This window comes from Diorhabda carinulata, chromosome 8 (assembly GCF_026250575.1).
Source record: "Diorhabda carinulata isolate Delta chromosome 8, icDioCari1.1, whole genome shotgun sequence".
NCBI lineage: Eukaryota > Metazoa > Arthropoda > Insecta > Coleoptera > Chrysomelidae > Diorhabda > Diorhabda carinulata.
The window spans coordinates 19,117,023-19,142,115 of record NC_079467.1 but is presented as its reverse complement, the minus strand read 5'-3'; the positions used below and the strand labels follow the sequence as shown (position 1 = coordinate 19,142,115).

The 25,093-nt window shown below is 33.6% G+C and overlaps 1 protein-coding gene across 3 annotated transcripts; it reads right to left on the bottom strand.

The window, feature by feature from the left end:
• Positions 1–1,104: 1,104 nt before the first annotated feature.
• Positions 1,105–25,052, bottom strand: LOC130897485 (fasciculation and elongation protein zeta-2). 3 transcript variants are annotated; one of them, XR_009059705.1, is made up of 8 exons: positions 24,461–25,052; positions 12,168–12,270; positions 7,182–7,461; positions 6,873–7,123; positions 4,963–5,038; positions 4,839–4,904; positions 3,691–4,773; positions 1,105–3,652 (listed from the first exon to the last, which is right to left on the bottom strand). XR_009059705.1 is itself a non-coding variant. In XM_057806367.1 (7 exons), exons 1-7 carry the CDS (start codon positions 24,877–24,879, stop codon positions 4,757–4,759), a joined length of 1,212 nt encoding a protein of 403 aa, XP_057662350.1. In that variant the 5' UTR covers positions 24,880–24,985; the 3' UTR covers positions 1,105–4,756. The 3 variants fall into 3 exon arrangements, 1 of the variants encoding a protein (XP_057662350.1); XR_009059704.1 differs by having other exon boundaries at positions 7,182–7,458; positions 24,461–24,988; XM_057806367.1 differs by having other exon boundaries at positions 1,105–4,773; positions 24,461–24,985.
• Between the last annotated feature and the right edge of the window lie 41 nt (positions 25,053–25,093).

Genomic DNA, 25,093 nt, shown 5'->3' with positions numbered 1-25,093 from the left:
ACTCCTGCTGTTTCCAGAGTTTGACAGAGTTATTACCAAGAGACTGGTAGCTTTCATCGAAAATTTTGTTTCGGATAAACAAGGGGCACATCCGAAAGACATAACAGAATCATTGTCAGCACATCGATACTAAATCAGGCATCGCTGGTGTTCAAGTCCAATAAATACTCAAAAAAAAACAAATAGTTACTGTGAATGAACGAACAGTCAGAAAAAGACTTAAGGCAGTTAGTCTTGAGCCATAAAGGCCAGCCATTGACCCCAATTGAATCCCAGCCCATCGAGCAGAAAACACATTAATTGAGTGTTTGCAGTGTGTGCATTAAAGAAAACCTCAAGAAGTATCGCGATGTGGAACATAAAAGAAAATCTGAAGAAAGATTTGGGCAGTGTTGTATAAGAGAAAACCTTAAAAAAGATTCGCACAATGTTGCATAAAAGAAAACATGACATATGGAGGAGGTTCCTGGATTGTTTGGGCGGGCATTTTAATGGAAGTAAAAATCTAGTGGGTTTTAATTGAAAGTGGCGGTGGAGAAGGGGGATTATCGGCGAAACTATAAATAGAACAAATTTTAGAGGTTCACATCGTTCCCTACGACAGTTTCATTGGCGAAAACTTCATCCTAAAGCAGGTCAACACCCGTCCACATACTGCAGATTTAGTAAAACAGTATTTACGGGAAATGTCGCTATAAATCGGCCAGCACGTAGCCCTGACTTAAATCCTATCGAGCATTTATGGAATGTACTTAAGAGAAAAGGTTTGGTTAGAAATCCAGCACCAGCCACGAATTCGAACCTCAAAACGGCTCTCCCTGAAGATTGGGATAACATCAAACAAGAAACTTATTTGATTGTGCCAAGAAAGGGATAATAACCCTTTTTTATTGTTCAAGATTATTGTTTCTTAGATTCTTTGCCAATTATAAAGCTCAAACTAATGACTTCGAGATGCTGAAATCAGGAAAAGAATGGAAGCCACGGATTTTTTGTTGAAGGCTTTTTGATCGCGTGCTTGCGACTTTTTTACTCGCGTTCTTAGTTTTAGACGAATTTCCACTATTTTTTGATAAAAGGTTTTGGTTTAATAAAAAAAATGCGTTAAAGATAGAACAGATTTACTGAAATGAGATCTTCTACATATATAGGCTGCTCTTTTGAAAGAGGTGTAACATCAAGTCGAACATTTTTGTTATTTATTTAAAATAATTAATTTACAAAAAAATAATATTCATAAACAATATGGCAAGAACGAAGAATGCAGCTTTGTATTCTTAATATTAAATTTTTTTATTATTATTATTTTTTTTTTAGTTAATTAGAATCGAAACAATAATTTTATTCCGATTCTTTTATTACAACTAGGACTCGACAATTTTCATTTTCCCATATATATCAGAGAAAATTTTCTCACTTACAAAAATATCAATCCGAGTGAAAACTCACGCACTTTTCGAATAAAAATTGGTTTTCAACGACAGTTTTTCGATTAAAGTATATTTTAATAAAAATATTATTTTTGAATAGTTTATTTCATTTTTTAAATTATGCTAAGAAAATTTTTTTTAACGCGACATATTAATAAAAGGATTCCAAGAGGTATACAACCCAATATTCTTTGTAAATGCCGTCAAATGGACTAATAAAAAAATTAAAATAGATCTTAACACAACTTTGCTTAAAGTATGTTGTTAAGGGTGATATGCTGATCTAGAAATTTGAAGAAATTGATTATTTTGCATATTTTCAAAGCTTAGACCCTCAAGAATATGTCAGATAAAATAGATTTTGTGACATACCGTACAAGCTGGCCGAGTGGAACAAACTATTCTACTGGAATTGTTTCTCAAACAAAAATTTGGAGTATTTTTGAAAAATTCTAAAAGGTAAAAAAGGGACAAAAAATTGGTATTTCATGTCGACGCCATTTTGTAAATTTCTTTTTTAAGGTCAATGCGATAGTCAATCTTTACAGTTTAAGATAAAGATTTGACTGAAACCAATTGGAGGGAATGTTAAATCCACAGCTCGTTGAAGAAGAAGCCTCAACGAGCACTTGAAACGTGACATTTAATTTGAAAAATTTTGGTGAAGGTTCAAGAATGGCAAATGAGGTTTGCGATTTCTTTATGAACATCTGTATATGGATCAAAGTCTTATTTTCAAGAGGATAATTACTTACGCGACTGCTGTGTATCAAACTGAATTGAAGTGGGGTTTTTAAAAATGCCCAATAAGAGAAAATTACAAAAATCTTCAAACTATTAGCGAAGGCTAATACAATTAATAAAAATGTTCAAAAACTTCAATTAAACTGTTTTTTTATGTTTGTTTTTTATTATTTTATCAATAGGGAACGTACCCCCTATAATCCCATATAAATTATTCGTATTCATGGTTAGTTATGGAACATATACCCCGCGAATAAAGCAGCTTTTACTGAATACAATTTTCTTATTTTTTCATTTTGTCTGGGAAATATAAAATCTTAGAAAAAGTTACTTATTATGGGGAACTTATTAAATAAAAATCTTCATCTAACAAATAAAATTAATTATAAGTATAAAAATAAATCAAAAATAATGAAAAATAGTAAAAAATGAGGATCCAACAAAATTGTCAGACTTTAAAATTAGTTTATATATCGGGAAAAAGAATAAAAATAACATTTAATATTGATGCCCTGTCAATTACATAAATAAAATTATTATATGTATCATTAAGTTGTGGTATTTTATGGTACAGAATTACATAGAAAAATAAAATATTGCTTATTTACAACTAAAAAAAATATATCACAAAACTGAGCATTGTAAAAGTTTAGTCAAAAAACTGTCATTTCATTGCTAATATAACCTTATATCTAAAATTAAAATATTTGTATGTATGATACAAATGATGGTATTGACAGAAATGTATCTTGTATACAATTTTTGTTTTTTTTTTTTTTTTGAAAATAGTCAAAAAGATGAGCCAAAACAATTACACTATTTTTAGAAGATAAATTTGATTACTTCTTTACTATATACCTTGTTTTATTACACACGTAATATTTTTATTAATGTTATTGAATATATGAGAGCAAACATTTAATTCACGTGTGGTAAATAATTATAAATTTCGAACAAATCGGATAAAAAAATTTGTGTTTTTATTATGATTCAAAAGCTGCAAGTAAATTATTAGAAATTATCAAATTTATTGATTTATTGAATCAATCGGAAGAGTTTATGATTAAAGATTAATTCCTGAAGGGATTTTTACCGTTTCATTCGTTCCATGGCCCCTTACAAAGATATAACAATCTTACTAATTAATAATTTCAGAGAAAAAAGTTTCAAACAAACATGAACCTCGTAAAGGGCTCTACAAAAAGCGTCCTATACATTTTTTATGTAAACCTATTCTAGTCGTTGTTATGACACAAAATATTTCGAATTAACAATTTTAGAAGGGATGGAGGACTAAGTTAGGTTAGGTAGTCAATTTGACTCATGTCAATATATTTTTGGTGATAACAGCAAAAATTATTACTCTGTATTGTTTATAAGATGAAAAATTGGTCCGTCGTGTTTTACTTATTAATCTGGCCATAACTTTTAAGTTATATACGTTATGCTCCTATGCCTATGCATATTGCAGCATTGTTCTAATCATCCGGTAATCGCAAATTTTTATAATTTTTACATAAACTCTTCTTTCGACCACTATCTTTCATATTTTCTCTCTAGGTACTCTATCAAAGGCTTTTTCTAAATCAAGAAGGACACTTACAATTTCTTCTTTTCTTGCTTTGCTTTATCTGTCATCTGTTTTATATTGAATACGTGTGAATACGTCTTAGGTGCTTCTTCCCATTCGATAATCCATTCTGAGATTCTCCAAGTGTGTCTCCTACTGTTAATCTATATCTTTTCTTTAATATTTTCCATCATTTTCATCGCTGTACTAATTAATGTTATTCCTCGGTAGCTATTGCAGTACTTTGTATCAACCTTTTTGAATTTTGTTACTACTAATTCCTTCTGCCAGTTTGAGTGCTTCATCTTCTATAACTTTATTGAAAATATGAAACGTCACGTTTTTTCCTTTTTTTCACCATATTTTTAATCATTTCTGAAGTTGCTCTATGGTATCCTGGTGCTTTTCCATACTTTCCATACACTACTTCTGTGATTGCATGTTTCATCTATCTTTTACTAATTTTTTACCAGAAATAAGATAAACAAGGATGTAAAAGTTTGTAATTTTATAAAGTTTATTCAAATAAATTAGTTGATAAGTGTTAGCGAATAGTTAGTGTGTAGGTAAACTACGTGTGTCATCCCAATTCATCCCAATCAATTTTTTAATTAAAAACGATTTAATATTTTGAGATATAGTCACTGTATAATAAAATCACCATTTTTTTTTTGAAAATTTAGTCAACTCCACCAAATGTCAAATAAATAACTGTCAATCACCATCGATTTTCTTAAAAACTAACAAAATATACACTTATGATATATTGCACTAGAAATTATTCTTTTGTGTGCATAGAGACAATCAAAGGTACAATAAAATCTTAAAATTATTTAATCAACTCGCAAGACTTTAGACTAGAACGTTCCGAGTTCAAATATTTACAACACAAATAAATATTTAATATATCAATGAGTAAAATAGAGACAGAGAGACCGTAGAAATAATGTGCTGCTGCATCAATCGAAAGCTTCTTCACTAAATAACGAACGGCTATTAACTAAAACGTCCTCTATGTCGGACATATTACTGAAAGAAAAATAATAATTGTTTTCAATTGACAATTGACATATTTGACATTTAAACCGTCTCACCTTTCAATATATAATCCGTCAATAAAGTCGGTACTGTCGGACTATCTTCGTTTATAGCTTTCAATACTGAAAATAATTTTTATATTAAAATAGAATTTTTTTTTTTTTCGGAAAATTCACTCACTTTTAATGAGGACTTGTAAACTTTGGTTATCCGGTGGTCCGTCGCTTATATGGTAAGGAATTACAGTAGTTAAATACTGTAAAATTGAAAATTCCGTATAAGAGAAAGTAAAGACGCATTCCAATAACTGTCAAAATCAAATTAACTAATTGTAACAAATTAGGAAACTGTTTGACAGAAACGACAAGCACGACTTCGGATAATATTAATAGTAAAAACTATTAGAAGTTCTCATAATAGCACCCTTCCACATCAACACACTGCTAAAAATTTTACCAAGAACGCCTGGACCGAAATGCTGCGTCACGGCCAGTTGGATCGCCTCCACCTAGCCGTGATGCTTCACCATATGCATCGATTTCATTCTCGGAAATAGACAAAAGTTTGATGGAGTGAAGAAGATTCTGGTTCTCGTTTTGCTCCCCTGACAACACTCGCGTTACCAACTTCGTACACACTTTCCTGGTGATTATCACGATCTCAAAAACTTGGGTCAGATGAATACCCAATTTATCAGCTGATACTCATCCTACGATCACACTTCAATAAATTTTTCACTCGCAACACATTTTCGTTAGACTTGCTGGTCGAAAGGCATCCACTCTTTCCCTACCTTCTCGGAACACTCTAAAATCCCCAATCTAACTATGACAGCATCAACGTAGGCCTCTTTAATCATGTCGTGAGTCTCTTTACCCATTTTTACCAAGCGTTACACAAAATTTGATAGCATACTGCTGCTCCAGTAAACGCTTCATGATTCTAAGTGAAGAAGCGTTTCACCAGGGGTTCAAAATACAAGCGATCTACTCTCTTCAACAGCCAAGAGTCGATTGCCGATTTTTTCCGCACTTCTCCAATCGTCACATTGTTCACTACTTAGAAACGAACACAGCAGATGCCAATAGGAAAGCCCAAAATATGACGATTGAGAGAATTATCCTCAATAACAGTTGTATCCCTGAAAAGTTAAACTGTAAGGCTTTGAACCTCGCACTTATGAGTGTGAGTCCTCTCCGATCGATGACGTGATCTGCTGTTCCTTCTTCCCCTATGCTACAGAGGCATTTCGGATCGTTCGTGATGGTTATATCCTGCAGATGGCGTCGTCGATTGATTGACCAAATATAAGGTACCTTCGTGTCGTCAATATTCTCTCTCTGAAGTTACTTTCTTCAGAGATCGGAGGTAAACTTTTATGCCAGAATCAAACTTTCTAAGAAGGAACGCTATATGGCAAGTATCTTGGTGAACATTATTCGCGGAAATACCCTTCTAAACGCGGATAATGGAAGACAAGATTGAACCAAATCGTTGGAAACTACATCCTTCCAATAATCCCGATCTAAAGCATGTTTCTTCATTTGGACAAACACCTGAGTGCACGATGACGATGTCAACACAATTTTCAGCATCCAAAAAATTTAATAGACGATATGGCAAGGATCTTGAAGGAAATTATGCAAGAAAATATCAAATGGATCAAATCTTTTGAAACATCATCCTTCCAATAACCCCGATCTTGATCATCATGGCTATGGCAACAATGTTAACACAGTTTTCGGAATCTAAAGTATCAAGTGGACGATATGGCAAGGACCTTGGTAGAAATTATGAACGAAAATGTCCATCTAAATGGTTCTAATGGAAGCCAAGGTTGGATCAAATCTTTGGAAACAATATCCTTCCAATAATCACGATCTAAAGCATGTTTTTTTTATTTGGAGAAACACCTAATTGCCACGATGACGATGTCCGGTTCCAGCATCCAAAATAGTAAGTAGACGATACTACCTTGGTGGAAATTATGTTTAAGACAAGATTAAAGTGCAAACTTTCATGTCAAAATATTTTTTTATAATAAAAACTCTATTTTAGAAATAATAAAAATATATGAGGAGAACTTTTACCTTCGGATCAATGCCGTTTTGAAGTTTCGTGGAAGAATTTTTGGCCGATCTCTTCTTTTCGACATGGTACTGTCTTCGTCTATTTTGAACTGCTAACAACAGAGAAATGAACGTATTCTTCAACTCTTTCTCGTACTCCAATTCATCTCTAAGCGCCAATTCGGATATCAACGTTTCGGAAAATTCTCTTATCAATACTTCTAATTCGAGAAACAGTTCGTTCAATTGGCTCAAACTCAAATCGCGTAATTCTAAAAACAGATAAAAAATTAATGCAAATAATTAATCGATGATGCAGATTTTACTTACTGTCTTCATATAATGGTGAACTTAGTACTTCCTTCGCTTTTTCTAACACCTCATTATTTTCTATTTGGCCGTCTCTACCATCGGGATTTCCATCAATAGAGCTCAAATCGTCTTGCATCATATCGTCGATTTCTCTTATTACTTCTTCGGCGGTTTTTAAGGGTTCGTCTGCTTCTTGGTTCATTCCACCAAGAATTAGAGCGTGCATATCTAGATCACTAGCCACCGCTTCATCTTCAGAACTCAAATCGAGGTCGTCTTCGGGTGTTTGAGGTTCCTGCTAGTGAAATAGATAATGATACAGAACGAGGAAATAGAAAAAATTAACCGACATAAATATCTACTCAGGATTTATAGTTGAGAAGCAAAAAACCATTCAATAGAGGTTAATGAACACTAACTATAGAATCATAAGTTGATTACCCACGTTATATGGTGGCATTTGAAAGATATGCACTTAGGAAAGCTTCTAGAGCTGAGGTATAAAGGTAAAAATAGTCGAAAATAACACGAGTACGGTCATTTTGATGCTTACTCGCATCTGTACTTTATTCTGTATCACATTCAACCTAATTCAGCAGTAATGACATACGCGATAGATACCAGAGGAATGGGAACGGAAAGACCACGGGGACAGAATGTCAGATGAATGGTTGCCAAAGATTGCAAAGGAAGAGAAACCGAATACATCCTGACCACCAGGACGACTATCTACAAGATGGTATGAAGCTGGTCTTCATCATCCCAATTGCAGCTGGGCAACCATTGATGCAAACACAGGACTAAGTCCTAACGTACCATGAAGAAGAAGAAGACAATTGCATATCTTAATACAGTCCCAGAAAATATCAATTATAGGGAAAATTACCACGCACGAATATTGTGGACAGATGTGGCTACGTTTAATAGTAATGGTAAAGTAAATCACCATATAATGCACTACTAGCCTGAAACGAATCCCCTAAATCAGGGTCGTTGGTCAATAAATGTGTGGTACGAAATTCTATGGAGAATGGAGAAAGATATTTAGACTTTTTTCCTGGTACTCTCCATAGAATTAGAGACTAATCTTAACATGTTACGACATGTTTAAATTGAGTGATGGTATTTTGCATTTTTTTAAAAAAAATATTAAATTGAAATTTTGGGGTTTATTCATTATAGTATTTATATAGCTAATACTTGAATTGTGGATTTTATATTTTCTTTGCAATTGTGTCATAAAAACTTGAACTTTGATAAGCTATCAGTGATACATACACTGTTTAATTTTTGAGTTGTGTATTTGACGTAAATTTTTGTGTGAATTTCAATTGATATTTAAATAATTTAAAGTATAATCACCATAATTAAAATAATTACTGCTGAATTTATTGCATCGGGCATCGGTTTTAATAATTTCTTAATTTATCATATTTCAAAGTAACAATAAATTTTAAACGAGAATCAAGATGATCAAAAACTATCATTAAATATAATAAATTATTATAAAAGTGACTGACAGATACGTCAGACTATTTATTATAAGATCGGATTAGATCGAAAAATATGATAACATCAAACGATGTAAAAGCGGCTTACGAATATAATTATTTCGTGAACTGACGTATGAATTATAGTTTATTGAAGTATCCATTTTAAATCTTTCAAAATATGGTCCTTTATACCTATAACTTGTTTTTTATTCGATTTCATAAAATATACTATTAGGTGGATTCAAACGCTCGTAAACTGACACATAGATGGCGCGACTAATAATAAATCCAAATGATTTTCAGTTGTGTATAAATTTGACAGCTGTCGTAAAATTAGGAGGTTCGTGTGATAAGCTTTTTGGCAAAAAGATACTATTGAAGCAAAAATTTGGCTTGATAATCATTATTCGTACAGGAAAATCAACCGTTAAGAAGGGGTTTGCTCTTAAACTTAAACGATCAACCATCCAAAATGTGGGACGGGATGTTTTTAGCGGTATTTTTATGTTGTTATTTTCAGTGGGTTTGGGTTCTTTGTTGAGAATTGATGAAGAAATGATACTTGTTCGATTAACAAAACTCTTGCTGAACAATCGTCGAACTGTTGCTCAATACTTAAAAATTCTTAAAATTACAAATTGGAACACGTTTGCCTGTCACAATTTTTGCGTCATGCTATCACTGTCACTTGAGTGCTTATCGCCTGCCAACTTAACTAAATTAAAAATTAATATGAACATGGTTACCAACTTTGACTCTATATAAAACAAAATAATGTGAGATAGGGATAGGTCGGGTCAGCTGTCAATTCTCAATATTTTATAAGTTCAAATATTTTTTTATACAAATTTCAAATTAAACCAAAAAAAGGTTGAATAGGATAGACCCTGGAAAATTATTCAATGTCAATACGTATGATTTTAAAAAATCAGAATCTGAAGAATATGATTTGTTAGTTGAAGTTTTTGCTAATTTATGAATAAAGAATTTAAAAAGATGACCTTTTGTGCAACTCCCAGTTAAAGTGAAACGTATAATCAAAAAATTTTGAAGGTTATACTCATTTTCATGTAGCGCCATGTGTTGAGCATAAAAAGAGGTAACCCTCATTGACTTTCACACACGAAACTAATCGATACGAACTAGCGTACGCGTTAACATTCTCATTAAGACAAATATTGAAATTATACTGATAAAAACTCAATGTAAATAAGTCCAATATGTACTTTCATTTTTCAATTTAATGTGACTATCATCTCACAGGTTCATTTGAACGGATAACTGTTTTTATTACAAGTATTTTCCGCCTTGAACCTGACTCGGTGATTCAGTTAAAATCTATTTCTGATATCAGTTTTAAATAGCAAGGTCAAGTTTCCACTGAATATAATAATGATTCGCTTGTTTTTTTTTGTATAAAAATAATTGGAAAGACAACTAAAAACGGTGTATCGTGGAAAAATAAAAGCCATTGACCTGTAATAATCATATCGTATATAATATATTATTCAAAGAGCGGTAGGTCATAACGTAGGAGCGGATTCTATGTTAAATGCTACTTAATTAAGTTTTGAGATAATTATAATTGGATATGGATTTATTGTTTTTCAAAATATTTCCTTCAGGCGTTTAAAACAATTGTCGAAGAATTTTTTCCATTCCGATTGAGGTACCGTGATTTGAACGCATAAACCGCTTTTTCAGGTGTAGAAAAACGTTGACTCCGCAATTTATTTTTAACCTGCGGGTGCCAAACAAGGATTGTACGGTGGATGGTCCATCAATTCGATGTTTTGACTGTTCAAAAACGTTTTGTTTGAACTGATTTGTGATTGGCGTGATTTGTCCGATTTTTTCGAACTCTTTTGGTAAACAAATGCTGGTGTACCATTCAAAATTAACCGTTCTACGTTGCTCTAATGGAACGGTGGGGAAATGTGCGCGAACAACTTTTGTTTTTAAAGATTCATACAGTCAATTGTTGTTTAGTTTCGATTTCGTTTGCATAGATTCATGATTATGCGGTATCCAACGCTAATAGATATATTTGACAACAATATTGAATGTAACTAATGCCCAAGTGTGCCTCAATCTCACGGTATATCACATGAGGATCATGCAATCCCAGTTTACGCATATCATCGATATGTTTTCTGTTACAAGATCCGATTTTGAACGATCTTCACGAAATTCATCCTATAGCGAAGTGCGACCACGATTGAAAACCAGCGAAACACGGCAGCTGGAGATGGTGTTTCATCACCAAAAGTCGAAGCGAGTTGATCGGCACACTTCTGTTTGTTTAATCCACATCCGAATACAAAGAAAATCATCTCACGAAAATGTTAATTAATAATTAATTCCATTTTTTATTAAGATTAATGTTTCAAGTATTTGTAAACAACTTAGATAGCACTCTTATGACAACACGTTCTGAGTACGTTCACCATTAAAAATGTCAAACTTCTTAATTCCAAAGAAAATACGCAAATCATTACGCCCCTTTGCAACTTAACCGTATAGAATATTTCAAGTAGTCAATTAGTGATTTCCCGGTATTTTCCTAATAGATTCGGTGAGATTTTTGCACTTCGTTTCAAGACCTTTAATAAATGTGAACGTTTAGTTTTTCGGTAAAAGTTTTTTGTTTCTAAAAAGTGAAAAATGCCGAAGGACAATTCTAATCTAGTTAATTTCCAGCAGCCCCAGCTTCCTTGCATCAATGGAAAAATATTCTGTAGAGCATGTAGTAAAATGGTAAAAGTCCTTCATTATTTTTGTTTCTACAGAAAAAGATTGTACCTTTTTAGAGTTTAATGCTGAAGACAGCACTGTTATTGCAAAATCACAAAAGCTCCATCGGAAAATCATAATAATCTTTATCAAAATGCATTAAAGTTTTGTAATAAAAACTATAAACAATTTCGAAGCACAAAAAATGTATGTAATCCGTAATTTAAGAAAATATTTCAGAAGTTTCGGGTAAAATCGATTGATTTTCTGTTTTAAAATTAGTTTTTTTAATAATTATTGGAAGAAGATAAAGTTTGACGTTTCGACTTTTCTTTAAGTCGTTATCAAAATATCAAAGAAAAGTCGAAACATCAAATTTTATCTTTCTTCCAAAAATTATTAAAAAAACTAGTTTCACAACAGAGGAGACCTATAACAAAGAACATTTAGAAATATTAATATATCAAAAGGTCTAAGAAATAAGAAATTAATGAAAAATTTAATTAATTAATAAGCTTCAAGAAAATTTCAAATGGAAACTTTGAAATTGATTCAGTTACTTCGGTAGATGTTGAAAGGAGATTTTCGAATTATAAAAATATATTAGATAAAACGCAAAATTTAGGGATACATAACAAAAATCACCTTTGCAAAAATTATAATAGGTTTTTTTTAACATTTTGCTAGAATAATGTACAAATTCCCCAAGCAAATCTCTAATTTCGATCAAAACGAGAATCTATTCGAGCAATTTTCATTAAAGTAATCATTCACTTACCTGATCCAAATGCAGAGCATTGATTTGTAGTTTCCTAGCGTACGTTTTCGACCAATCGATAGGCAAAATGTTACCGAAGTTTCCCGTCAACGTCCACCACATTCTGTAACGACCACGAAAACAAATAGTACATTGTGGGTGAAAACCGGACAAATTATGATTGTTTTTAAATAATGAATTCGCATTTTGAGAATTTAAAACGAACAAAAATCGATCACGAGTTGAAAAATTTAGATCTGTTGGAAATTCTACTGCGAAAATTCAATAAAGGAAAGTTTGATGGAGAATACTTTCATTTTTATGACTCTTATTAACTAATTTCAGAATATTTTTACCAAAAAAAATCATATTTTGCATTTTTCTCGTACATTTTAAAGGTATGTGAACATATTGAATAATTTAAATTGTATATTTCCTAATTTACTCTATAGATTTTTCAAAAAGAAATTCCTTTCATCCCCTATTTCCACCGTTTTCAGTCCAAAAATGTTACAAACATATTAAAAGAATCAACCAGCATCCATCAAACATTTCATTTGCACATTATCTTTCCTCTAACACATTTTAGAGACAATAAAAATATAATAAATTGTTTAAATAATTTTACGTTAGTTTATTCTTATTCTCGTTGCTAGTTTTTAAATGGGAGTTGCAATATTCCACCCTACTGTAGATATACACACTTGTTCTCAATCTTTTCCAAAATTCTTCTCCACTTCCTTCGGTCCTCTGTTACTTCTTTCCACTGGTTTCTACCTCATCTATATCCCGCTTGACTAACAATTTTTTCTTTGGGAGTCATCTCCTTCTTGTCTGTCCTTCTTCTCGCTCTTCTCGCTCCGTTCTTCATAGTCAAATTCCGACGATCCTTAGCAAAAGCTGAACGGACATACACTCTTCACCATAAACCTCAGAAGTTGCCGCTGAATCTCTGTTGTGGAATTCTAGCAATGTCTTCTAACCATCTTCCTCTTTGTGCTCTAAATATACATTATCATTAGATCTGTTTGTTTAACTTCTCCAGATACAACTGCCATTTTGACCACTCCAAATATTTTGCTGATGCGTTTCAAAGGTTTTTTGCTCTTGTGGATACGTTCCATTAAATTTTCCTCTACAACATCTATACTTGAATAACCTCAAACCGAACAATAACCTGATAGGCGGACGACATTACCATCGTCGCTAGGAAAACCCAACTAAGAATGGTAACAAGAAGTCTTTAGGAAGCTATAAATAAAATCAGCTATGCAAGTACAACAGATTTAGATCCAAGCAGTGTTCTTCTAAAAGTACCAGAAATTACTAAAATACAACGTGGCCATCGAGGAAGAAGAAACCACCTGGACTACCAAGACTAAATACCTGAAAATAATCTTCGTATTTAGTAGACGAAGAAGGCAAAAAAGGATGACTGGGAGGACTAATCGGATGAAGATTCAAAATTAAACTGAATACAAAGCTAGATCTATCGAGAGTTGTAGTAAAAGCTTCAAGCCGAGCAGAACATCTGTTTAGAGCGAAACTCCCCTTGGTACGTCATGAAGAAACACCGCCAGGAAAAGATTCGAGAAATTACACCAGGGGAAAATATCCAAAAACGAGAAAATTAGTTATGACTACATCAAGAAGAAAATGAGCAGAAAAGTAAAGGTGCCACATATTAAAGGATCTGCAAATTTGTGAGGATTCACAGGATTTCCAATAAAACAGACTGACGGTGTTGTGGACGTGGCGGGTTTGGACTATGTTTAAGTGTTTGACATGTTTAATATATATTATTGCTGAAACTTTTTAATTTACCTAAATGAAAGCAATAACAATCAAACAATGTTAATTTTCATAAACTGTAACCGTCCTTTTAAGTAATTTAGAATAATATATTTCAATATCCAACGAATCTAATGAATATTTTTTCATGATACACGCAATTTCTCGTATTCTCCCTGTTTGTACCGGCGCCAGGCGTTGCAAACGTCGCGACATGACGTCTGTGGTTAACACGATCGTATTCTTCCTTAGCTTGTCATAGAAATTCCCGCATTTACATTTTCAATTACATATAATAGACCAGGGCGATAACCTATGAAGATGATAAAAAATGAAAGAAAATAATTGTACAGATAAATCCCAGGGATAGTTTTTTAGAGTAAGAAAATGGTTTAGGTCGATTTGCGGAAAAACTATACTCCATACAATCCATTTTTCAGATTTCGATTTATTTTTGACATTAAACGTGTGTCTATGTGCCTGTATATATTGAATTCCTTCAGTTTCATATTCGTGAGAAATATACATTTATACACATTGTCTATTGGCAGATTTTAACGTACAATAGTTTGATTAAATCGAGGAAAAAACATGTAAAAGTCGAAAACAAACCGGAGAACCTGGCGCCCGTCTCTTATTATTGATTCCCCACTCCTGTAGCGTCAAATAAACTACCCTTGCATCTATTACCCTTTTAATAATTAGGACGTATATGTGGAGTATTGAATTATGAATAGAGGGTAGATTTATTATTCAATTTTACTCTAAATATGAAGTAAAAAATTGATTACTTCGAATTCGTTATTATGTTCGACGTAAAGTTAAATGCGACTCTTATATGTAGTTTCAAAAAGTTTATTTTAAATTCCCAAACACGTTCATGTAATAAAAGATACGTGAGAACCGAAAGTTTCAGACTTTTTCTTTATTCGTATAACGAAATATGTTGCGAAATGGATGCGTCATCATTTTAAATTGCATCAAATTTGTTCTGTCTTTATATTTCGCTTGTTGTACTGGTTCGCCACCGCCATCGCCACCATCTATGTATCATGGCATTACGAACAAAGCGAAGAGGAGAACGACAGACGAGGGTTGTACCAAAGGTTAGGTTCCCGTTTTACTTACAAATGAAAAGCTTACATTGTTTTCAATAGAATCAACACAGTTTTTCTACACGGTTCGACAATTTTTGTACTCTTAAGTCGTTGAGGATGCGTGTGACCTCAACTCGGGCTTCATTGTCCCTCTCGTGTTCCTTTAGCTTGGGGAAGTAATTACCTTGGGGCTGTACGGGGATGAAGCATAACAGTCCACCCAAAATTCCTGTGTTTGTTAGCCGGAGTTTGGTCAATGTTTCAGAACATCTGTCTGAGTTTATTGCCGCCCCAAATTGCATGAAATCGAAAGGAGTACTTCTTTCCGATCCCAGAACACAGTCGCCATAACCTTTCCCCCCGACTGCGTTTGCTTGAACGCCACTAACGAGTTTCTTGTTCTGTTTAGAGGGTGTAATCTGACTAAAGTCCAACAACTTCTTATTGCCACCCAACGTTTCTGTTTCTTTAACAAGTTCACGGACAGCGTGAACTTGTTGACAAGTTCAGCGACTCACTGTTGATTTTCTTCATCTAGAACTTCTGTGTGATGAACCGACATGCATTCCTCGCCATAAACCATGAATCTCTACGGAGCGTAATATCCTTGCGTGGAATCGCGCTGTCGTCAGATTTAGCCTGGCACTTGGGAATCTCAATGGGAATCTTAGTTTTAGTACAACCCTCGTATGTGTAGGATGCTCCGTCGCCGCATTAAACAATTACGAAGAACGAACCTTAATTGGAGAAAATTGCAGACGAATGTTTGTTTCGCGTGAATTAACTTCACGTACAGCCATGAGTATGACAATTAGTGGAGCAAATGCCCATGAAATGATATATTATAACACCATAATAACAATTAATGATGATAATTTGTTAATTCAAGGTCAGTAACAAGTGTACCAATAACGGCATGTTGAATGATGTTCGTTGAATAATGCACAGTTTTATTGAAATATCAAATCGTAAAGTTTAATTATAAACGTTGATGTGTGATGAAATTAACAAAAACAATGGGTACTTGTTCTGTATCAGAGGTTCTTAAGCTTCCTAAAATTCCTCAATCTAGATACTAAAATTTGTTTAGACTCCTGTCAAGTCTCTCCCTAGGATCTCTAAGAAAGAGCCTTGACCACTTTAGGTATCACCGGTAGATTAATTTAGGTTAGGTTAGATTGATTGTGGTTCACTCGGAGACCCGTGGCCCATTGTGTTACCCTTTATTTTACACACAGTTAATCCCTATCATATTTTCTCCTCTTATAGTTTATTTTCCAGTATTTCCAACCCAGAATGAAGTTTTCCACTTTTTCTATATCTAATTCAGCTATTTTTTCAATCTACTGTGACGATCCCAGCATTTGAAGTCATTTTTAAACATCATTTGCAATAGTTGTACCCACATTACAATAGTAGACTCCTAAGACAATGTTCAATGGACTTTGAGACTGGTCAAATCGCTCTAGCTCTGGATTCTGTATAAATAGCATCTTTCAAGAATTTCATTCTATATCTGTATCTTCAGGATCTTCTTCCCTCGTTCCACTTGCAACAAACCTATATGCTTCAGAGTTCCCTTTCACTTCATAGTATTCAGTTTTCCGACAGAGACTTACTCCGATATGACAAATCCAGCATCCTCGTATTTTATGTATTTTTTCACATTTTGTTACGTCCTGATGATGGAATTAACTTCATAGGTTCTAATAGACCAAGAAAATAGGTTCATAAAGCAAATTTTCAATGTAAGGTACTTCAAGTTGTCCAAAATCGATTTGTTAAGAGTTTTGAAAAACGGGTAAGGTTAGAAGAAAAAAAAACGTTTAATCAAAATTATAGATCCTTTAATTTTACACAAAAATGATCCTTCGAAGTTTTTTGCTATCACTAAAATTTACATAGTTGGATGGTTAGACCTTAAAGGATGATGAATAAAGTTTTAAAAATTCATAAGTCTGTATAAAAATCAGTGATTTTTGACAAATCTATTTCGAACATTTCAAAATAACTTATATTGAAAACTCAAAAATTCAAAATAAAAGCCCAATTTTCTTGGCCTACTAATTTAAATGTCTACCGGAGAATCTCGTATTTACTTCGATAAACATATTTTTTTAAAAAATACAATCAACTTAACTGTAAAATACAAAAATAGTTTTTTTTGCACTTCATCGTCATCAACATGTGCGAGTATGTGGGTCTCGTAGAATACATAAACAGATGTATATAAATGGTAACGTGGAGGTCATCATCTCAGTCTCGGTAGTTTACTTACGTAATAAAAATTTTAAGCATATCGAATCGGCTCTCCCACTGAGAGAAAACCGCTTTCTAGATTTTAATAATGCGAAAAAAAAATATATATATATATATATATAAAGAAAATTGAGGATTATACGCAATTTTATTCAGAAGATAATAATTGTAGATTTTTTTTACTAAAAATAGGCCATATTTTGACGAAAAAACAATAATTTGTTAACACGTCCACTGCCGCCAAAGTTTTTGTGTTTCATTTTTTGAAAGTGTCATTTGAATAGCAAAATATACAATTTTTCTTGTCAAAAATGTGTGATTGTATCGTATTTCAATAACTCGACGTACCATTTTGTGTTTTTCAATTTTATAGATCATTAGCCCTAGAAAATCACTAAAACACGGTCACATATACTGAAGAAAACGATCCTTCGCAAAGAAAATGAAACTCTGAAATGACATAGAGAAGTCGAAAAAACTGATTGAAGTAAAATATCTTGATGAATAAAACAAACTTGTGCTAAAGAACTAAAAGATATTTAACAACCTTTAGTGTGCTGTTTGGGCAAAATGAGGAGGTTTATTTGCGTAGATGAAAAAAGGATTCACCATTTCAAATTTTTGAGTGGTCTGGAGCCGCTAAAAGCGAACAAAAACTCAACAAGTCGACTGACAAGGAAATCATCAAGTCACGTTCCCATATGCCCATAAGTTGACCTTTGAATTGCTTTAACAACCAACAAATTCTCCAGATCTTATGTTACTGGATTTTTAAAAATATGTAACAAGAAATATCGACTTATATGAAGAGGTCAACGAGTAAAAAATTGGAAAAATCCGATTGAAATGAACTATCTTAATAAATAAATTTGTGTATTCTTTAGATTCATGGGTCAATAGTCTTAGATATTCGGAACTGTTCCTGGATAACTATCACCGCAAAATGTCTCATAAATACATCAACCTAATTAGGAGCATTCTCATCCCAAATGTTTCCTGGTTCGACACTGCCACTCAAAAAAATATCTTGAAAGAATAAAAGTGAAAAACACAGGCAATTGCAGGTGTTTTACGGCAAATAGTGAAACACCGGTAATTGCAGTTTTTGTAGAGAATAGAGTGAAACACCGGCAATTGTAGGTTTTCTATAGAATAGAGTAAAACATTGACAATTGTAGATTTTGTGGAGGATACAATTAAAAACCAGCCATTGTAGATTTTCTACACAATAGAGCGAAACACCGGTGATTGTTGATTCTATAGAAATAAGAGTGATACACTGACAATTTTAGGTTTTGTGGAGAATAGAGTGAAACACCGGTGATTGTAGATTATATAGAGATAAGAGTGAAACACCACCAATTATAGGTTTTCTAGAGAAAAGAGTGAAATGCCGGCAATTGTAGATTATGTAAAGAATAAAGTGAAACACCGCTGATAGTAGATTTTGCAGAGAATAGAGTGAAATACCGGCAATTGTAGATTTTCTATAGAATAAAGCGAATTGTAGCGATTGTAGATTCTATAGAGATAAGAGTGAAACGTCGGCAATTGTAGATTTGATAGAGAATATAGTGAAACATCGGCAACTGTAGATTTTGTGAAGAAAAGAGTTAAAAACCGGCAATTGTAGATTATGTAAAGAATAAAGTGAAACACCGCTGATAGTAGATTTTGCAGAGAATAGAGTGAAACATCGGCAATTGTAGATTTTGTAAAGAATAAAGTGAAACACCGCTGATAGTAGATTTTGCAGAGAATAGAGTGAAATACCGGCAATTGTAGATTTTCTATAGAATAAAGCGAATTGTAGTGATTGTAGATTCTATAGAGATAATAGTGAAACGTCGGCAATTGTAGATTTGATAGAGAATATAGTGAAACATCGGCAACTGTGGATTTTTTGGAGAATAGAGTTAAAAACCGGCAATTGTAGATTATGTAAAGAATAAAGTGAAACACCGCTGATAGTAGATTTTGCAGAGAATAGAGTGAAATACCGGCAATTGTAGGTTTTCTATAGAATAAAGCGAAACACCGGTGATTGTAGATTCTATAGAGATAAGAGTGAAACACCGACAATTTTAGGTTTTGTGGAGAATAGAGTGAAACACCGGCAATTGTAGGTTTTCTAGAGAAAAGAGTGAAATGCCGGCAATTGTAGATTTTGTAAAGAATAAAGTGAAACACCGCTGATAGTAGATTTTGCAGAGAATAGAGTGAAATACCGGCAATTGTAGATTTTCTATAGAATAAAGCGAATTGTAGCGATTGTAGATTCTATAGAGATAAGAGTGAAACGTCGGCAATTGTAGATTTGATAGAGAATATAGTGAAACATCGGCAACTGTAGATTTTGTGAAGAAAAGAGTTAAAAACCGGCAATTGTAGATTATGTAAAGAATAAAGTGAAACACCGCTGATAGTAGATTTTGCAGAGAATAGAGTGAAATACCGGCAATTGTAGATTTTCTATAGAATAAAGCGAATTGTAGCGATTGTAGATTCTATAGAGATAAGAGTGAAACGTCGGCAATTGTAGATTTGATAGAGAATATAGTGAAACATCGGCAACTGTAGATTTTGTGAAGAAAAGAGTTAAAAACCGGCAGTTGTAGATTATGTAAAGAATAAAGTGAAACACCGCTGATAGTAGATTTTGCAGAGAATAGAGTGAAACATCGGCAATTGTAGATTTTGTAAAGAATAAAGTGAAACACCGCTGATAGTAGATTTTGCAGAGAATAGAGTGAAATACCGGCAATTGTAGATTTTCTATAGAATAAAGCGAATTGTAGCGATTGTAGATTCTATAGAGATAATAGTGAAACGTCGGCAATTGTAGATTTGATAGAGAATATAGTGAAACATCGGCAACTGTGGATTTTTTGGAGAATAGAGTTAAAAACCGGCAATTGTAGATTATGTAAAGAATAAAGTGAAACACCGCTGATAGTAGATTTTGCAGAGAATAGAGTGAAATACCGGCAATTGTAGGTTTTCTATAGAATAAAGCGAAACACCGGTGATTGTAGATTCTATAGAGATAAGAGTGAAACACCGACAATTTTAGGTTTTGTGGAGAATAGAGTGAAACACCGGCAATTGTAGGTTTTCTATAGAATGTAAAACACTGATAATTGTAGATTTTGTGGAGAATACAATGGAAAATCAGCCATTGTAGATTTTGTACACAATAGAGCGAAACACCGGTGATTGTAGATTCTATAGAGATAAGAGTGAAACACCGACAATTTTAGGTTTTGTGGAGAATAGAGTGAAACACCGGCAATTGTAGGTTTTCTATAGAATGTAAAACACTGATAATTGTAGATTTTGTGGAGAATACAATGGAAAATCAGCCATTGTAGATTTTGTACACAATAGAGCGAAACACCGGTGATTGTAGATTCTATAGAGATAAGAGTGAAACACCGACAATTTTAGGTTTTGTGGAGAATAGAGTGAAACACCGGCAATTGTAGGTTTTCTATAGAATGTAAAACACTGATAATTGTAGATTTTGTGGAGAATACAATGGAAAATCAGCCATTGTAGATTTTGTACACAATAGAGCGAAACACCGGTGATTGTAGATTCTATAGAGATAAGAGTGAAGCACCGACAATTGTAGGTTTTGTGGAGAATAGATTAAAACACCGGCAATTGTAGGTTTTCTATAGAATAAAGCGAAACACCGGTGATTGTAGATTCTATAGAGATAAGAGTGAAACGTCGGCAATTGTAGATTTGATAGAGAATATAGTGAAACATCGGCAACTGTGGATTTTGTGGAGAATAGAGTTAAAAACCGGCAATTGTAGATTTTGTACACAATATAGTAAAACACCGGAAATTGTAGGCTTTGTACAGAATATATTGAAACGCCGGCAATTCTAGAATGTGTAGAGAACAAACTGACGCATAGGAACACAACATATCTATTTACATCGAGATAACAAGCACATATGTCATCAACCTCCTCAAAGCAGTTCTTAAAAAATAGCATTCATCAATTCAATAAAATTTGAACAATTTTAGCGCTAGGACAGACAAATAATACAGTCAGATACTTTTACAAAGAAAGTATCTAATTCTATACTTTAATATATGACCGAATATTTAGGTGAATTAGAACTAAAACCAAAACGATTTCACAGCTGATTCTATACGACATCCATGTAAATAAAATAACATAACAAATAGAATATACAGAATTTTCTTTTTCTATTTTATAGTCATTGTGGACGATGTAGTTTCCTTGCCAAGAATTTTTGTTAACATTGACCCAGTTACTGAAATTGGTCTCCCAACTTTAGCGTTAAATAAAATAAATCAATATGAACGAAATCGCTGCGGTGATGTAACCTATACTAAGCATAAATTTAAGGACTAATTGGATATATATACATATCCATGCTATTTTTAGTTTTCGCACATCAAAAAATATACTCTAATCGTAAAATACGTACAGTAATAAAGAAACAAATCTAAGAAAAATTGGCGCAGAGCATTATCAATCAGTCTAATGTCACAACAAGGACAAGGTGTTTGAAGAAACAATTTTTAAGAGAGAGAACGAAGTTCGATGTAGTTTGATTGTGAGGCAGATATTTTTATGTAGATTTGTTTTGGGAATGGCGCTGATGTAGGAATAATTTTCCTCTGCTAGGCTGACTTTGACGGTGTGATATTTTTTGTGTGGCAGTCGCACAGCCGCCAATTATAGAGAGAGTTTAAAAAGAAAAAAATACAATAAAACAAAATGTCTCGGCCAACTAAACAGCAGGGCGGGTACAGCTGCGGCTGAATTATTCCCTATCTTTGACAATTGGGCTGATGATCGGATTCACCAAGATGCAGGAAAGCTACAGAAAACCTCTAACTGGAGTTATGTCTCTACAAAACAAGAACCTTTCGAGAAGATAATTGGGTAGGGTGCAGTAGGCGTCGACTTTTTCGAGATTTCCTCCGATTGCCTTTATGAGACAAACGGATGGGATGGTTAAATACGATAGACAGGTTTTATTTGGGACTATAGAATCACTTGCCATTTCCCGCATCATTATACTGTTAAATAAATGTATTTCTTATAGATTTGGGGGCAGAAAACAGAACAATTTTTCATAATAATATAAATGTTGTTTGGTGAATCGTAGCCCAGTTCATGGCCGTCTTAGCATCGTGCTCTCTTCATCAGTTTTATTACTGAACACACCAGGAAACACTTTTTTAGTGCATTTTGTGAATTCCTAGTTAAAATTGGAGAGCTGTGCTGCAGTTGTGGCCTTAGAACGTCTCTCTACTCATTCCCCCATATCGCCTTAACGCTTACTGAACAAAATTTCGAATTTACACGATTCGGACTTGATTGTTTCCCCCGGTATCGCCATGTCTCTAATTTAAGCGAAATTCTGTGGCCAACAAATCGAATACAGAGAAGGCTCATCAAAAATTGTATAATAAAGAAATACTCATGAGTTTAATGATTAGATGGTGCTGACATAGGATGTTTTTCCTCTATATTGCTTTGAGTTCGATCGTACAATGTAACCTCGCCGTAGTCGACCAGAATTAAATAAAATGAATGAATTGTTTTCTATTACGACAACGCATATATACAGCCATCGTATAGCCCTGAAAATTCTCTTAATAGTGTTCAAATTTTCAATAAAAGGCCCCTAAGCGCTAATAAGGTGTCGCGATTCATATCTACGGGAAACCTAGCGAAATGCCAATGACAAATCCTTCTTTTCCCTCCTAGTTCTCAGAGCAAACAGGAACCAGAAATCCATTATCCCCAAAAGCATCGATTTTTACCTATGTCGATACCTTGACCGCTGCTTTTGATTAGGACTGGTTCAAACGGGGCAACATCAGTGGTGCGGAGAAAAGAAACCAGTATTGAGGCCAAGGCTACCGAGACGGTTCAAGGCTCAAGGAGCACGGATCCTAAGGTTGCCTCGACTTCCAACCCTCCTCCACCCAGGTCTTCCAACTCGGAGGTACTGGTTCTACGGCCATCAAACAACGAGTTGGCTCCAAAAGCCTGTAAAGTTTCACCTGCAGTAGAGCCCGCGAAGTCGAAAGGATGATCGAATTTAAAGCTAGCCGTGGATCGGTAGCGGTTGCCAGGAAGAACAGCTGCTGGATTTCGTTAAGGCGAAGAGTAGGCAATCATGAGGTCTCCATTCTACCTCTAGCTGCTTAAAAATTCTATCCTTAATCGTCAAAAAGTTGAAGCCAAAGCGCCTGATTGGCCGTTTGGGACACGACTGGCCTATCAGGACTATGAACCCGACAAATGTCAAAAACCATCGATTATCTATTGCCAAAGATTACGTTTCCATCGAGTACTTTTCGAATTCACCTTGTATTTTATCCAAAATAGGAAATTTATGTACGCGAAGTCGATATATATGGTCCAGTGGTTTCAAAATATATTCAGTATACATTCTAATGTTACTATGTAGGCGACCTCTGACTATACTATGATTCACTGAATGATAAAAATTTTGTGGTGACATAATTTTTCTGTTTTGTTCATTGCACCGATAAAAATAACTAGATCATAATCGTTATACAGTGTTAGGATAAAAAAAATTCATTCAAAACCATCAATCATAAAAAAATTAGTTTAATGAGATTTATTTTAAGCGTGGAGACCAAAAGGAAGAATTCGAAAACTCATTATTTGTACTTCCTGTATATATGATAGAACATAATCACCTAAACCATAAATAAAAATTATAGAAATAAAAACAAAACTAGATTTGTTTAAAATAAACGATCTTGAAATTATTTGCAACAAATTCGGCAAAGACGGTTCTGTTCTAACCAGAAAGGTGGTCGATGTCTATCCACCTACTTCATAAAATTTTATAACTTCGCCGGGTAATATATACATGGTAAAATCAAAAAATATTGTCAGGTGTTTGACTAGCTTTCACTACAATTTTCTTTATAAAGACATTTTCATGAATTGTAATAAAAATATCTCAAATTTTATACATTAGGAATAATTTTTTTTCACTATAACATTTTCGCTATCATAAAATGTATAAGAGAAAGGGGATGTCGGCGCATTTTACTACCTATAATTCATATAAATCCCCATTATACTTTCTAATATATAATGAATAAGAATATTTATAGATAAAAACTTACTGGCATTCATTCATAATTTCTTCTTGGGACCTAATTTGAACAGGTGCCAATTTTTCTACAGATTCCTCGTAATTTCCGAAACATTTCGTGATTTTTTCATCGAAAGTATTTACTAAATCCTCCAAAGATCCAGAAAAAGTTTCGGTAAAATTATCAGCCACCGATTGGGTCTCGCCGTTTTTCAGAATAAGTGTCTTAGCGGGCACTTTTTGGGGTATAGAATTATTGAGTATGTCTTCCTTAAAGTCGTTCAAAACATCGTTAATGTCGTGCTTTTTTTTGTTTATATTATTGAGATTTTCTTCGTTTTTGAAATTTGCTGTTTGAAATTCCGTCGAACCCCATTCATCGGTTTCTTCGAATTGCGCTAATGGAGCCTCAAATTTTAATTCAGCCATTTTAGTGGCCAAATCACGCATCGCGAACACAGCACAACACAATCCACCCCGGCCACTACGCAGTCTGACAGAAGCACAGTAAATCGAAGTTGGTTCCAAAGGATATTATAGAATGTGAGAAATGCGCAGATGTGAAGGGATTTAGAGAAATAAAAGACGGGGAGATTGTTTACATCTCAAAGTCCAAAATAATTGATTTTGTTCCACGAGTGGGAGCTACATTACACAACTTTAT